The sequence below is a fragment of the Paramisgurnus dabryanus genome, chromosome 14 (assembly GCF_030506205.2).
Source record: "Paramisgurnus dabryanus chromosome 14, PD_genome_1.1, whole genome shotgun sequence".
NCBI lineage: Eukaryota > Metazoa > Chordata > Actinopteri > Cypriniformes > Cobitidae > Paramisgurnus > Paramisgurnus dabryanus.
In genome coordinates this window covers 35,468,545-35,485,666 of record NC_133350.1, presented here as the reverse complement: position 1 = coordinate 35,485,666, position 17,122 = coordinate 35,468,545, and the positions used below count along the sequence as shown (strand labels likewise).

The 17,122-nt window shown below is 40.3% G+C and overlaps 1 protein-coding gene across 2 annotated transcripts in view; it reads right to left on the bottom strand.

Moving 5' to 3' along the window:
- LOC135758136 (bactericidal permeability-increasing protein-like) overlaps positions 1 to 17,122 on the bottom strand; it is an 81,754-nt gene that overhangs the window by 44,568 nt on the left and 20,064 nt on the right. For both annotated transcript variants that reach the window (XM_065272999.1, XM_065273000.1), the window contains 3 exons: positions 15,819 to 15,882; positions 15,670 to 15,730; positions 15,475 to 15,566 (listed from right to left, as the gene is read on the bottom strand). In XM_065272999.1, coding sequence (XP_065129071.1) covers positions 15,475 to 15,566; positions 15,670 to 15,730; positions 15,819 to 15,882 — 217 coding nt within the window. The remainder of the gene's footprint in view (positions 1 to 15,474; positions 15,567 to 15,669; positions 15,731 to 15,818; positions 15,883 to 17,122) is intronic.

Here is a 17,122-nt window from a genome sequence, read left to right as displayed (position 1 = left end):
ATTGCAATATTTAATGTTATCTATTTTATTTACTTGAACCTTTAGTTCTACGGTGTTAATAAACATCTGTTAACGGAACTGGAGTCTCGTATTCGATCAATGGGCGGCATAGTAGAACACTTCTGCATCGGTGAAGACTCAGAGCGGACGAAGATGGACGAGCAGGCCACGTGCGGTAAAGGGGAAGCCACTTTGTGAATTGTTCGTGTGAATCCAAAGGGGCCAGTGGATAAGGCTAAACAAGCAAGCACGTCGAAAAAGTGTCTTGAAAGTAGCGCAAGTACTGCCATTATAGCACACGGACGTTTCATTTGTGTTTTTTCCTTAAAGCAACAGTGGACATTATTTCTTCCTGCAGTTGATTATCTAGTATAATCAAAGAAACAAAGTGGACAAGTAAATTAATCATTCTTTCAGTCGAAAATAAGATGTTTTGATTTATATCTAAGTATTGGTCTTACATGTGAGTTGTTTCATATTTAGATTGTGACAAATTATTTATCTTTTCTCACTTTAATTGCCTTTTTATTGCTCATTTATTGAAGTGTGTTGCTTATAATACTGAAGTGTTTATTGTGCATTATGCAAAAGTAAAGCTAAGGTAATCAAAGATATTTATTTTTATATTTTATTTCATACTTGCACACATTAGAAAACTGAATACATTTCATTCAAATATCAACACATTTAAACCTCTGCATTTAATATGTCACACTCAAAGGAAAAAATATTTCTTCCAACTGAAGAGGTCATTCATGGAGACTTTCAAGAAGATAATGACACAGAACAGACTACCCTATCACAGCAAGCGGACGCTGATGAGCAAGCTGATGTTGAAGACACAGCGCAGGACACACAATCTCAGGTTGGTGCGAATGACACACAAATGCCTCCTGAAATTAGGAAATCTGGACGTATACAAAAGCTCACTGAAAAGGGGAAAGCTCTGTTAGATGACAAATTGAAGGATCTAAATGTGAGTTTTGTAAAGATGTACAGAAGATGGAAGTATCATATCAATGGCTTAAAACGGTCCATTAAGAATAATGATGCTGATGATCTGATTGATGAGATTGTAAATGCAATCAATACCATCCAAGTTGATATGGACAATACTTACCTCAAAATAAGAGCCATTTCAAGTCCTGAACCTCACATTCGAAGAATGAATGACACATGCCAGGCATTCACTAAGATTGCAAATACAAATGTTCAACATTTCCGCAATGGTGATGATTCAGAAATCATAGTCTGGCCTAATGCTAAATCAGTGTTTGACAGCACAGTGTCTAGTGTTTCCTCAGCTCAAACCGCCAAGTCAAAGGCTTCTTCCAAGGTTTCCAGACACTCTTCCATCCTGTCCCTTAATGCTAAACAAGCGGCAGCTGAAGTTGTGGCTACGCAAGAGGTGATAAAGATAACAAATGCACAACATCTTCAAAAGGAAGAAATTCAAAGACTTGAGGTGGAAGATCAAATCTTAAAGGCTGAAAGAGAAGCTAACGAAAAGGAAATTGAAGCGGAGACTGCTAAAAAGAGAGCTCAGTTCATAGCAGAAAGTGCTGATAGAAAAATAAAGCTGGAAAAGAAAAGAAGGGAAGTAGAACGGCTAGAAGATCTTAAAGGGCATGTTGCAGCTCAAGCAAGACTGCAGGTTTTTTCAGAATCTGGCGATCCACCTTTTGTACTTAACCCTTTGGTGGATCCATTTTTTCCCTCCATGTACACCTCATGTTCTGTTCCACAGCCAGCCACATTTTCTCACGTCCCTGTAAGTCAAGATATCCCTGCAACTGCACTTCCACTCATGCAACAAGCCCCTACCACTAAAGCTCCTCCCACTCAAGTCATTTCAACCTCACATGAAGCTTCCAATGACCTTGTGAGAACTCTTGCTGAAGCAATCACGGCTAATCGAGTTCCAATCCCAGAACCTGATGTTTTCAAAGGAGATCCTCTTAAGTACAATGATTGGAAGCTTTCCTTCTTTACTCTGATTGATCGCAAGAACCTGCTAGCTCAAGAAAAGCTGTTTTTTTACGTAAGTACGTTGGTGGCTCTGCCAAGAGAGCTATAGAAGGCCATTTCCTTGTAGGAACAGAAACAGCATATCGTGCTGCCTGGGATATACTTGAAGACCGATTTGGTAATCCATTTATAGTTGCCAAGTCATACCGTGATAAGATACATACATGGCATAAAATTGCCCCCAAGGACAGCGAAAATCTTCGTGAGTTTGTTGATTTCCTGAGCAGTGTGGAATCAGCTATGCCATATGTTCAAGGTCTACAAACACTCAACGACTGTGTGGAAAACCAAAGGATTACTAGCAAGCTCCCGGATTGGTTGAGCTCACGCTGGAACAGAGAAGCCACAATTTATCAAGATGGACACAAAATGTTCCCTGACTTCAGATACTTTGTGAGATTTCTCAACATGGAGGCTCGAATTGCATGCAACCCCATCACATCATTATATGCAGTGAAGTTAACTGACCAAGAAAGATCAAAGCCAACAGAACGAGATCAGTCTAAGTTTCAACGGAATCAAAACTTTAGTGCAAAAACTTTCACTACTAACACAATTGAGAAGACAAACATCACATGCTTGTTTTGCAAGAAAAAAGACCATACTCTCCATAAATGTCTCAAGATTCGAGAAAAACCAGTTGAAGAAAGAGTTAAGTTTGTCCAACTGGAGAAATTATGTTTTGGCTGCCTTAGGATCGGCCATAACTCCAGAGCTTGCACATCCAGGAGTGTGTGTGACTTGTGTGGAAAACGCCACCCTACATGCCTACATCAAGATTGTGGGAAGAAAGACCAAGAACAAGGAGTAAAATCAAAACACGAAAGGCCAAATGAAAACAAAGGAGACGGGAATCAACAGTCTGAATCAATTGAAATACAGCAAGCTACCTCTAACCGAGTTGTTCAAGAGAAGAGCAGCACTCACACTTCATCAATTGTTCCAGTCTATGTCTCCACAACAATGGAACCAGACAAGGAAGTTTTAGTGTATGCTTTACTTGATAGTCAGAGCGACACAACCTTCATCCTGAAGGATGCAACTGATATATTGGGTGTCAAGAAAGAGCCAGTAAAACTTAAAGTGTCCACGATAACATCAAAAACAAAGGTGGTGAATAGCCAAAAGGTGCAAGGACTACAAGTAAGAGGCATCAGCTCTGACACTAAAATCAAACTCCCAACAACCTATACCAGAGATTATATACCAGCAAACAGATCCCATATACCCACAAGCACAACCGCAAAGTCCTGGCCTCACTTAGAACATTTGGCAGATGAAATGTCTCCGGAGCTTGATTGTGAAGTAGGATTGTTAATTGGCTATAACTGTCCTCAAGCCTTACTTCCCAGAGATGTCATCACGGGCAATGAAAACCAGCCATATGCACAAAGGTCTGTGTTGGGTTGGAGCATTATCGGCTACAGTAATACTAAAGTTAATTACGATCATGAGGATGAAATTGGTGTGAGTCATCGTATCATCATAAAAGAAGTTCAGCCAGTTATCAAGCCCTTTACTGAGCTCAAGTCTGAGGTTCATTTTGTTTATAGAACCAAGTCAGTGGAAATATGTTGCCTCTGAAAATAACCCGGCTGACCATTCTTCTCGCGGACTTATGGCAAAGGAGCTTGTAGAGTCTAATTGGTTCACGGGACCTAGTTTCTTGTGGCAAAAGGACCTCCCTAAGGAAGAAGAGTTCAAGAAGATAGAACTCAATGAGGATGACCCAGAAATCAAAAGAGCACAAGTTCTTACTACGGAAGCAAATGAGGTAAGGTCCATAGCAGACCGACTTCAGAAGTTGTCTGATTGGAAAAGAGTTGTAAGAGCCATAGCAAGACTAAAGCGTCTTTCAAAGGAGGTGAAAGGTCTTAAAACAAGATCCAATGAAGCTACGACACTGGAAGAAAGACTGGAGGCTGAGCGATTTATAATCCATGCAGTTCAAGTAGAAGCGTTCAGTGATGAAATCAATGCTCTTAAACAAAAGAAAGATGTACAAAACAATAAGTCAATCAAACTGCACAAGTTGAACCCTTTCATGGACAGCCAAGATATCCTGAGGGTGGGAGGTAGATTGACACAAGCAACACTCCACCCTCATGTCAAGCACCCAGCTATCCTTCCCAAAGGACATCATGTGTCTCGATTGTTGATAAAGCACTACCATGAGAAAGTGAAGCATCAGGGTCGTGGAATGACCATGAATGAACTGCGCTCCAGTGGGATTTGGATTCTAGGGTGTAGTAGTGAAGTGTCATCATTCATTTACAAATGCATCAAATGCAGAAAACTCAGAAAGTGTAATCAGGAACAAAAAATGGCCGATCTTCCACCAGAGAGGATGGAAGCTACCCCTCCATTTACCTATAGTGGTATGGACTGCTTCAGACCATTTTATGTCAAAGACGGAAGGAAAGAACTGAAGAAATATGGGCTTCTATTCACCTGCATGTGTTCACGTGCCATCCACATTGAGGTATTGGATGACCTTTCTACTGATGCTTTCCTAAATGCATTGCGCTGTTTCATTGCTATAAGAGGGAATGTGAGTCAACTACGAAGTGATCAAGGCACAAACTTTGTGGGGGCACGCAATGAATTCCAAGATTTAATGAAAAGAATGGATCAAGAACGTGTGAAAGAGCTAGGATGCAACTTTGTCATGAACCCACCTGCTTCCAGTCACATGGGTGGCGTCTGGGAAAGGCAGATTCGGACCGTGAGAAGTGTCCTCACATCCATCTTGGACCAGTCTGCTGGAAGATTAGACAGCTCTTCATTAAGAACATTCCTATACGAAGTGATGGCTACAGTGAACAGTCGACCATTGACTACAGAAAATCTCAATGATCCATTAGGACCTGAACCCCTAACTCCAAACCACATCTTGACAATGAAATCGTCAATAATCGCACCACCACCTGGTGAGTTTGTAAGACAAGATCTCTATCTTCAGAAAAGATGGAAGAGAGTACAGTTCTTGTCCAATGAATTTTGGACCAGGTGGAGAAAGGAGTATTTGCTGAATCTGCAGCAGAGAAGCAAATGGAGCAAGGACAGGAGAAATGCTAAAGTGAATGATATTGTCCTGTTGCAAGATGATAGTACACCAAGAAATCAGTGGAAGCTGGCGAAGGTAGTTGAAGTCGTCCAAGGAACTGACGGAAGAGTCAGAAAACTCAAACTTTTACTTAGTGACACAACACTAGATAGCAAAGGCAGACGCACACATAAGCCACTTTACTTAGAAAGGTCAATACACACAACAGTACTATTGCTTGAGGCTGAATAAGTAAGTTAGCTCTTCAGTTACATTATTTTGTTTTATTAGAAGGTGTATTTACCTCAAAAGATTTGTTTACAATGTATATCTTTGTTGTGAATCACACATAGTGTGATGGTGGGAGTGTAAATGCAGCTGCCTTTTGAATTTATTTTGAAATGAGCAAATACTTTTATTTTGACATGCCGAAAACAGGAAGGAGCGGCTGTTAGCTTCGGTAAGCTCTAGAAGAAAAGCGAAAAGACCAAGCGCACATGTAGCAGTGATACCTGTCTAGTTTAATTTTTTATTCTTTATAATCCATGATTCGTGGTGTTTACTACAACTGTGTATAAGCTGAAGAATACATTTTTTGACTGAAGATTGCTTCTGGAAAAGTACTCTGCCGTTGGTTGATAAGCAGGCTAAAGTGGTCAGTATTATTCTGTATTTTTTGTTATTTATGTAACGATTGCAATATTTAATGTTATCTATTTTATTTACTTGAACCTTTAGTTCTACGGTGTTAATAAACATCTGTTAACGGAACTGTATCTGTTTACGGAACTGGAGTCTCGTATTCGATCAATGGGCGGCATACCTGGATTTTGTGTTGTTCCCTTGTTGTACTGTAAATACTGTAAATAGCCACCTTTTTTAAAAAAAAAATCTGCTTTATTACTTATCACCAAATACTTTAAAATATTTCACTAAATGTATTTGTCTTTATATCTTCAATTTGTATAATAAATATTCACATTAAGAGTTTTGCGCGGTTGTCATTACTACCCGCACACACAGGGCCGCATTAATGCATGGGCTTACCTGGGCTTAAGCCCAGGGCCTCGGGCTGGAAAGGGCCCCGAGATGCCGGAAAAAAATAACAACCGCATTTTATAAAAAGTTGATACTCCCTTTAAAATTATGCTTAATCGCTTTGCTTTGAATGTCCGTGCGTGAATGCAGTTCCCGGTGCAAGAAAATCTCTCACTTACTGTAGGCTACCCTGCAATCATTAGTGAGCTTTTAAAAATTTCTGTCTGAAATATCCATTATTGCATTTCTGATGAACAAAGACGAAACTGAGGACGCGTTTTTATCTTAATATGAAAGACAACGTGTAAACATTCATTAAATGTTTCCTCGTAACATTTTAAAGCCAAGATGTACAGAACAGCACACAAAGATATTACACAAAATTTTTTTGATAACTAAATCTAATAAATAACAAATTAGATTCTGCCTCGGAAGCCACGGCTAAGTTCAGCGATCTTATTTCATTTTGAGATTTAGCGTGGCAAGGAAATAAAAGACGAGAAATTACATATAATTTGTTACTGTAAATTTTAAAAAACAAGCTTTATATACAATTCCTTAAACGTTTCATTTATAACAAGAAAACACTGAAATTAATCATTTCATAGACACTATATATGCTTTATTTTTTGTACAGAAATATCTGATTGCTTACTTTCACTTTGATCATCTCTGTATTCACTTGAAACATCTGATGTTTCTTATAACATTTGTTTCAGGAATCTCTTTTCTTTCGATTCGGTAGATATATTTATATTCGGTGTCATCACCGAAAAAAAAAACCGGCTTACCTGTTTTGAAACTCAACTTTTGACAAGTTAAGCAACCTTTTTAAATACATTTTAAAACTTATACTTGTTGAAAAAATCTGTTTTTTGATGTTTAGTTTGATGAACGCCTAAATATGATCACGCAGAGCACCTAGCGCGTTCGGCTAATTGAATGTGACAGCATGCAACAGCGTAACATCGACACAACGGAAAGCAATCCAAAACTTACAGAACTTAAATTAGATCAGAATTTACCTTTATAATTAATAAAAAATAAAAACAAAATGAAGTCAGAATCAATAAGGTGCAGAACATGGGTGCAAAATGCCTAAATGCGCAGGGGAATAAAACACAAGCCACAAATAGTTTAATCAGATAACACTAAATAATCTATAAATTAAATAAAAACAAAGAAATATTAAAATAAATTTTAAAATAACGAAAGTATAGAATTGCCTGTTTTGTCTTTTAGATTGCAGAAACAAAGAGACTTTGCAATGGTTTCTGGATATGGACGTGTAGCCCTGTCACGGGATTTAGGCTATTAACAGACTTTAAAAATATTTATTGAAAGCTACTTTTTCACATATTATTTACTTAATATTATCATAAAAAGCTGTATTTTTTTTTATATTGGGAGACAGCTATTATATGTGAAATCAGATAATGTGCACTCTTATACAGCCAAAATTAAATGATCCTCATTTTATAACACATCTGCGACGATTCGACTGTGCAGTAGTCGAATCAGGCTTCTCCTGTCAAAGCATCGAATCTTAGACTATTCGGGTCACCCCTAGCTAGGACTATGTGCATATGTTATGCAGTGATATTTGTGTATTGTGGGCATTCTGATATGGTTTTAATATTTTGTTATTGCAATTTTTCCAACAAAATAAAAGCCTGACAACTTGCACTTAGTGCCCTGCTAAAAAAACAGCATACCAGCAAGACCAGCATATGTTGTGTTTTGGTGCTGGTTTGCAAGTGAACACCAGCTAAACCAGTATCAGCACCAGCATTAGCACCAGCTAAACAAGGACCAAACCAGCATTAGCAGTAGCTATACCAGCACCAAACCAGCATTAGCACCAGCATCCCATGCTGGTCATACCAGCAAGACCGGCATATGTTGTGTTTTTTTTTTTATTCATGCTTAAGCAGATACAGGCTTTAACAGTTCAAGTACCGAGAGCCTATCATGATCTGCAGCTACTCAGGACTGAATATTTAGGATAAGTGACATAATGCATCAGGAAGTTACAGTTTTTATTCTAAGGAGATGTTTATTTAATCTCTTCTTAAAGGCCTGAACATTCTTTGAAGTGATTTCACCTACTACAGTACAGGGGAGGCAGTTCCAAGTTGTTACAGCCGAATGAAGAAAGCTCCTCCCCAGGCATTTGGTGTTGGACTTGGGGAGTTTTAGAGCGTGACTTGGTCGTGCTCTTCGAGTGGTTCGGCAGAGGAGATCAGGAGGAGGTAGCAATGCTTTAAGATCCTCTGGGCAGTTTTCAGTGTGCATTTTAAAAAGCACAGTTATTGCTGCCACAGTTCTACGATGGCTGAGCTGGCTGATTGCATATTTCCTTTGGGCGGAGTCCTCATCTTCCCCAATGATTTTCAGAGCCTTTTTCTGGATGTTATCAAGCTGCCCAAGGGTGGTCTGTGATGCGTTCATCCAGGCAAGGCATGAGTACTCCATGGTACTCCTGACTTGTGCTTTATAGACATTGGCCCTACCTTTGACATCCAGCTTATTGGCCAACCTGCGCAGAGCTCCAAGATGCTGTCCAGCACGCTTGCAGATGTTTGACAGGTAATTAGTCCATAGCAACTTCTTGTCGATACATAGACCCAGAATATTCAACTGCTCAACAAGGTCAATTCTGGTTGCCCCCAAAAAAAGGTCCGGGCAGGATGGAGGCCTCTTTCTCGACAAAACCATAGCTTTGCATTTGCTAGGCTCGAACGTGACCTTCCAGGTATCAGCCCACCTCTGAATGTTCTCCAAGTCTTTATTTAGAGATGCTGCCACATTGGGACCATTAGCTGTCGTTACAGGGGCGTAGATGGTGGAATCATCTGCATAAAGAAAAATGCTGTTGTTGCACTGTTCCACAACATCATCAATGAAGATGGAGAATAATAGCGGGCCAAGAATAGATCCCTGGGGCACCGAGGCGTTGATTGTTTGAGGTGATGAGGACTGACCAGAGAGCACGACCTGGATGGACCTTCCTTCCAGGTAATTCTGTAGCCATGAATGTAATGGCCCAGTTATGCCTTTAGCAGAAAGCTTATCCAGAAGGCCGTAGTGCCAAACCTGGTCGAACGCTCCTTTAATGTCTAGTACAACAATGTACACCTCCCCTCCTTTGTCTAAGATGTTGTTCCACGTCTGTGACAGAACTGTAAGAAGATCTGCTGTGCAGTGGTTCGGTTTAAATCCATACTGTTTATCAGAAATTAATTTATGACGGAAAAGGTAGCCCTGGAGCTGTTTGTGAACTGAAGATTCCATCACTTTGCTAAGGACTGAGAGGAGGGATATGGGACGATAATTTGTTGGATCTGATTTAGAGTCTCTTTTATGTGCTGGTATCACTCTGGCGTTTTTCCATTGTTTGGGGAACACACCATGTGAGAAGAGAATTTGATAGAGACGACTGAGGGGACTAGCCAATTCTGCTGCACATTCTCTAAGAACTTTTGTTGGTATCTCATCTGGTCCCGTTGCCTTTGCTGTATCAAGGTGGCGAAGAATGTTCCTAATGTCTTTGGGTTTGAAGTGCACATAGGCAAAAGAGGATGTTGGTTGCTGGTGCTGAGGCATCGATTGCGCAGATACATTAAGCAGAGTACACTTCTCTGCAAAGGTTTGGCAGAAGATGTTAGCCTTTGCACTGGCACTGATGTGGGTAGTACCCCGGTGTTCTATGACAGGGATGTCTGTGAAACCACTTCTGCCTGAAAGTGAATTTACTATGCCCCACCATTTTTTGAGCTTATTGAGTTATCTGCAAGATCATTCCTCAATTTAGTGTAATACTCCCTTTTTGCCCTCTTTTCAGCTTGATTGAATGCTGCTCTTGCCTTGAGGAACTTCTGTTTCATAGCCGGGTCATCGGAGGTCCGTATGTTGTGATAAAGCTTACGTTTTCTCAAGGCTAATCTTCTGCACTCTGCGTTGAACCAGGCTTTGTCCCCAGGCTTTTTAGTGATGGTCTTATTGGGAATATATAATGCCATGGCATCTCGTAGTATGGAGGTAAAGTTTGTGCAGATGATTTCAGGATCTTCATCCTTGAGAATACTGGGCCAGTTAATGTTAGTAAGGTAGCCTCTCATTTCCCAGAAGTGAGCCTTATCGTAACTCCATACTGTTCTCTTATATGGCTTATCTCTGAAGACTGGGATTTGCAGCTGTATTAGAACAGGGTTATGGTCAGAGGATCCGATTTGTGCTAAGGTGGTAGTGGTTGCTGGTGTGTCTGAGAGAACTAGATCTAGAATATTTTCTCCTCTAGTTGGCTCCATGACCATCTGTTCTAGTCCCAGACAGTTGGGAAGTTGTAAAGCTCGCCGTCCAGCAGTGTCTGTTTTGTTACTGCCCAGCCACTTGTGGTGGTGTACATTAAAGTCACATATGAGCATTACAGACTGTGCTCTATATTCGTCCATCACTGAGAATGTGCTCTTGTCAAGGTAATCCAAGATATCACAGGAGGCACTTGGGGGGCGGTATATTGCACCTATCAGGAGTGTCCTAGTTTTCAGAGTAACAGTGAACCACATGAGCTCAAAGTCATCCGCGTCTCTAGCTGGATTGTGATAGATGGATATGTGACCCGTCACGGAAACCAGGGACTCAAGTCGGCAGCACAAGTTTCGAGAAAATGAGAAACAAAGTTTTTTTTTCGAAATTTGTGATTTTCGTTTTATTGCAGAATCTGTTAGTTGAGATCACGAAGAAGCCTCTCCATGTTTGAGATAGCAGTTTTTGTATATTTAAAAGCGTACATTTTGCGGTTAAAATAGGCTTGTTTTTCCGGAGATTCTAGCGTGCAGCGGGGGGCGTCATTGTCTGTGTGTATATTTACATACTGTATAAGCTTGTGTTTTCGCCTCCGCCCCCAAAGGGAACAGCGTGACTACTAAATAAGGATAGTTCGCCCAAAAATGAAAATAATGTAATTAATGACTCACCCTTATGTCGTTCTAAACTCGGAAGACCTCCGTTCATCTTCGGAACACAGTTTAAGATGTTTTATCGTTAGATTTAGTCAGAGAGCTTTCCCCTTCATTGAAAATCTATGTATGGTTTCCATGTCCAGAAAGTTAATAAAAACATCATCAAAGTAGTCCATGTGACATCAGTGGGTCAGTAAGATTGTGTTGATGCATCAAAAATACAGTTTGGTCCAAAATTAGCAGAATTACGACTTTATTCAGCATTGTCTTCTCTTCCGGCTCGAGCGTGAAGTCACGTGACTGTAGTGACGCGCTGCCCTGTTCCTCAGACATGTTTGCTAAGTTTTTTTTTTTTTTTCAAACTTATAGCCTGCGTCTCCCCAGACTGTAAAGCTCGGGCGCACAAAACAAAAGAAAAATAAAAGAAGCTGGGGCGGAACAAATAACAGTCAGCCGCATCGTACGTCAGCCGCGTCACTGACTTTATGCGGCGCCGCAGTCGGATGACGTCAAAGTACCGCGAGAGCTCTTCAAGAAATCTTACGGAGTAGTTTAATTTCGACTCGCTCTCGCGGTACTTTGACGTCATCTGTATGTCAGTTCTTGCAGCGCAGCATGAGTCCAAACACACAGAAGTTACACAGATATCGTTGTATTCTTCATATAATTGGCTACATGTTTTGTCTATCAATATTTTCCATGAAGTCATTGGCTGATGGAGGAACGAGCGAGCCATTGGTAACATCTCTAAAGGATGTCAGGTTTTCGACGGCGCTGTTTGGATGATCTATTATACTACTTCCCTATTTTAAATACAAATTTTGAAGGCGGGTTCATGTGTTTAACGGAGTGTAAGCTCATATACCCTTACATGTTACGATTTAAATAGTCTTCAGATTATATATAATATTGTATTACCAGACATTCATGCGAAATCTGATGTAAACAATATATATTTCACGGATTATACGCATTTGTGGACAAATATGGTCATTGGATAATCTGAAACAGACTGGATCCCCACAAAGGTAAAAGAGTCATATTTATTTTTGCGGGTTGTCATTTGGTCATAAAATACTACATATGATGCTAGAACATCTCAAAAAGGGTTTTACAGGGGGTATGGCTTAGCTAAATGAGATGTAAATGAGCCCAATTGTCTCCCCCAGCTGAACAGAAGAGTCCCTTTCGTCTCGATTTTCTCGGTTTGAGTATTTCTGAGTTCCTATATTCAAATGGCCACAACTTCTCCAAATCTTATCAGATTTCCATGTGTTACACATCGTTGGAAAGCTTAGAAACTGCACTTTCAGAATCCGTGAATAACTCAAAATGTCCAGATCCGACTTGTGTCCCTACTTTCCGTTACTGGTCACATATTCCTTCCAGGCAGTAAACTGCTATACCACCACCGTATTTTTCAGTGCGGTCTCTGCGACAATTGAGTGAGTAGCCAGGAATCTGGATGGAGTCGGCCCCGTCTGGAGTGGTGGAGTCAAGAAAGGTCTCCACTATGATGACTATGGAGGGTTTCTTCACTGAGCAATAGTTAGCAAGATCCCCAATATTGGACCGTAGCCCTCTGATGTTCACTTCAAGGATAGTCAGTTCGGATTCACTAATTCGTAGTCTTGGTCCGTGCAGTGGTCGACGTTGGGTAGTCCGATTGTTTCGAGGCTTTCTTTCTAGTTTTGTAGCAGAGGTTTAACGGCACAGGGGGAGCTAACCCCTGTGCCCATAGTTCGCACCTGAGTGGTGCGGCAGGAATCAGTGCATACAAGGCCTGATCCGAAAGCATCATGCCTAAGCAGAGGACTCATAACGGATCGTGCCCCATTAAAGGAGCCACTTGGCCAGGGACGGGGTGATCGCACTATTAGTGATTCCATACTACCCCCACGTGTTGGTGCTGGAATGCTGGTGACCACCAGCTAAACCAGCATAGACCAGCATAATTCCCATGCTGGTCCATGCTGGTTTGATGCTGTTTTTTTTCAGCAGGGTTATTATAAAGATTGTGTGAATGTAGGCTGTAATTCTGGTGGATGAAGGGCCCCACAAAAGAGTAAAGCCCAGGGGCCCCTTACAGTGTTAATGCGGCCCTGCGCACACACACCTACTGGAGTTATCTTTCTTTTACAATAAATGTTACATCCTTGCCCTAGACAACAGTTGGGGTCGTAACAACGTCCAAACCCAGGTGAAAAGTAGTACACTTCCATAGTGTACTTAAAGTGCTTTATTTTCGCACACTAATTTTGTACTTACTAAAAATGTATCTTTAGTACTTCTTAAGATGTTCTTAAAATTATCTTAGTGTACTTCACTGTGCTATTTTGAGACACCATGAATATGGACTAAAATGCACTTTTGTAAAAAAAGAATGTATTTAGTTAACACTTATATTAAACTTGAACTCAAGTTTCATTCAAAGATGGCTTCAAGTTTACTACAAGTGGTACCTAATTAATTTTTTTTAATACATTTTTAGCACATCTTAATATTTATCATGTCTCAAAATAGCACAGTGAAGTACATTTAGGTGATCTTAAAAACATCTTAACTCTTTCACCGCCAGAGTTTTTTAAAAAAAAGTTGCCAGCCAGCGCCAGCGTTTTTCATGATTTTCCCCAAAGTTTAATGCCTTCCAAAAAATGTTCTTCTTTAAATATATAAACATACAATATACCAAAAGAAAGAACAGACCCTCTGCTTTCAAAAAAAAAAAACCGTTTCATCCTACCTTCAGTGGTTCTTTTGTAATCAGCTTTTGAATATGGGTAGGTTTCTGAAAAAACACCACATTTTGAGCAAAAAGCAGAGATAATTAAATTTTTGTGACAGACTTTTCATAGAGATCCCATTCAGAGAGATCTTTAAAACAGACACAGACATGCAGCAGCTTGCCATAGGGCAATACTTCCGGGTTTAAAAAGTTGCTCCACCTGGTGGATAATAGCAGTATTGGGGAAAGATGGAAAATCTCGTCATTGGCAGGGAAGAGTTTTCTCTTGATTGACGAGATATCTCGTCAATTGCGGCCTTCCAGTACGGTTGCCGTGATTTCAACAAGTAAGATGTGATCCTGGATCAACATTTTTTTGTTGAACCTGGATCAACGTTTTAAATAAAGTTACCCCAACCTACCCTTAACTCAAACCCTAACCATTATAAACCCTCAAATTAATGTGAAATAATAGTTTGAGGAGTATTTCTTAAAAGCCCCTAACCCAATCCTAAACCTAAATCTAACGTGCACACTAATCTTAATCCTGCAATCTGATTGGTTAATGAAAATGTTGATCCAGGACCAACAATGGTGTTGATCCAGGATCACATCTTAAGTCGAAAGTATACAAGGGACGTCCGCGTATGCGCGCCATCCGCATGACGTCATTTTCGTCATCAAGACTTTTTCGTCATCAAAATTTGAGACCGCGCGGACAGTGCGCGTACAGTGCGCTTACAGTCCGCGTACAACAGCGCATGCGCGTGAAAATATTTAGACAGGGCACTCCACTATAAACAATTATACAAAGGAAATAGACAGCATTTGCACACACACTATCATTTTTCTTCTTTAACTTTTACTTCTTCCAAGAACACAAAGTGGATCAGTTACTTTTCTTCACCTATCCTAATGTTTTAATGTACTGTAAATGTCGCCAAATCAGTGCTGCCCTGACAGAAATGATTTGTATTGCGTATAGTGTCAAACGCGGCCGTCCGTGTGTAGCCGCGGGGAGTATACTCGAAAAGCTGCGCGGAACTTTAATAAGTGAGGCAAGTGAGGTCTGTAGTTCTTTGGATGTTGTTGTGGGGTCTTTTGTGACCTCTTGGATGAATCATAGCTGCGCTCTTAGGGTAATTTTGGCCAGCCACCCCTCAGAAGGTTCACCACTGTTCCAAGTTTTCGCCATTTGTGGATAATGGCACTCACTGTGGTTCGCTGTAGTCCCTAAGCTTTAGAAATGGCTGTATAACCTTCTCTAGACTGATAGATCTCAATTACTTTCTTCCTCATTTGTTCCTGAATTTTTTTTTGATCTCAACATGATGTGTAACTTTTGAGGATCTTTTGGTCTTCTTCACTTTGTCCTTTAAGGTCCTATTTAAGTGTTTACTTGATTGTGAACAGATGTGGCAGTATAGGGAGCACTTTTTCCCACAGGGCCATCATAATAAAAAAAAAACTTAATTAAAAAACTGCATGTTGTGTTTAATTGTGTTATCTTTGATTAATATTTACATTTGTTTCATGATCTAAAACATTAAAGTGTGACAAACATGCAAAAAAAATCAGAAAGGGGGCCAACACTTTCTCACACCACTGTATACTTTTTTGTGTGTTTGCCATGAGTAATGTTATGTTGCTTGTTTAATAATACCTATGATTACCTTTAAACCAAAGTCAATAGAAGAATTAGAGATGACAGGAGATCCCACCATAGAGTACTCAATCTCTGCATACTTATCTACTTCGGCTACAACTGAAGGATGAACAAAAAAAGTTTTTTTTTTTGACTGTGTACATATCAACTATTGAATGTTAAGACTGCAAAACAATTGACTAATGATAATATATTAAAGCACCATTTAATGTTTTCAGGTGGGGGTTTATATCAGCAATGGAATCGGACACCAGAGGACATATCTGAAACAGCAGAGGGTTTGGAAGGTTGGTCATATTTTGTTTTTGTTCCCATTTAACAATATACAGTAGCAAAGTCCAAACCTCTCACCTGCTGCTGCAGAGCACTTTGTAGAGCCTTATCAATGTAGGAACTGAAGAGGTTATATAACCAACTGTCAAAAAATACAGGAAATAGTGAAATAAACTGTAAAGGTTTGCTTTCATCAACAGGGGAAGCAACTATTATCCACTTACATTGCTATATGAATTAAAATGTGTCAACTTCTCTCATGTGCTGTATCTAGCAATTACAGTTTTTACCAATTGCTTATACACGTTTTCAAAACTAAGACTCCTTTTTTCAAAACTCTACACACAATTCTCAAAACTGCACACACAAAATGCAAAATAGCTCACATATCCGTCAAAATGCAACACTGCATTAAAAATACCATAAACATATGTCAGAATCAAGCATTTGCATCAAATGACAAACACTTCTTTCATAATAATACATTTTTGGATATACCATGTAAACACTGCTGTTCTAAATCTAAAGCTCTTTGGTCTTTCATAGGCTTATATCTACATTTCAATACAATGTTGTCCAGTGAAAGTAATCTGCTGAGAGGGATAACAAGTACATTGAAAACGCCAATGCAATGTAGAAACAGAAAATATTTTTTAGTCCAAACATTACTGTTGTATACATTAACATACAACAAAACGTCTCGGTTACGTATGTAACACTCGTTCCCTGAAGGAAGGGAACGGAGACGTCACGTCGTGACCGACGAATTGGGAACCGCTCCGCGGGTGACCTATCTACTTCGAGAAACTATAAAAACGCCAATGAACTTGGTATTTGCAGGTATTTGCATAATGCCGGCGCCGCCCCGCCAGGTGCCGCAGGTGCACAATACCAAATTAGCTATATTATTGCTGAGAAGCCGAGCAACAGCGCCCAGCCTGAAAACAGCAATGGAACAGCAAACTGTGGCGACGGGGCGTGACGTCTCCGTTCCCTTCCTTCAGGGAACGAGGGTTACATACGTAACCGAGACGTTCCCTTTCAGTCGGTCACTACGACGTCACGTCGTGACCGACGAATTGGGAATCCCTACCAAAACGCCACTGCAGCTGAACCCTTCCAGTGTCTGTAAAAGCCCTCTGCCCTCACATAAGGGGCGGAACCTAAGACGAAATGCAGAAGGCCGGTCACTACCTGTTCCTTAACCCACGATAGTGAACCAGCGAACTGGGGAAGCGTCTAAACTGAGCGGAGCTAGAACACTGCGGAAGCCATCCCCTAAGAAGGTTGAATGGATGACATAAAAATATGAAACAACCGATATGTTGCTCATAAGAATGTCTGAACAAAACATAGTATGCAGAGAGATGCAGAGCAGGCTC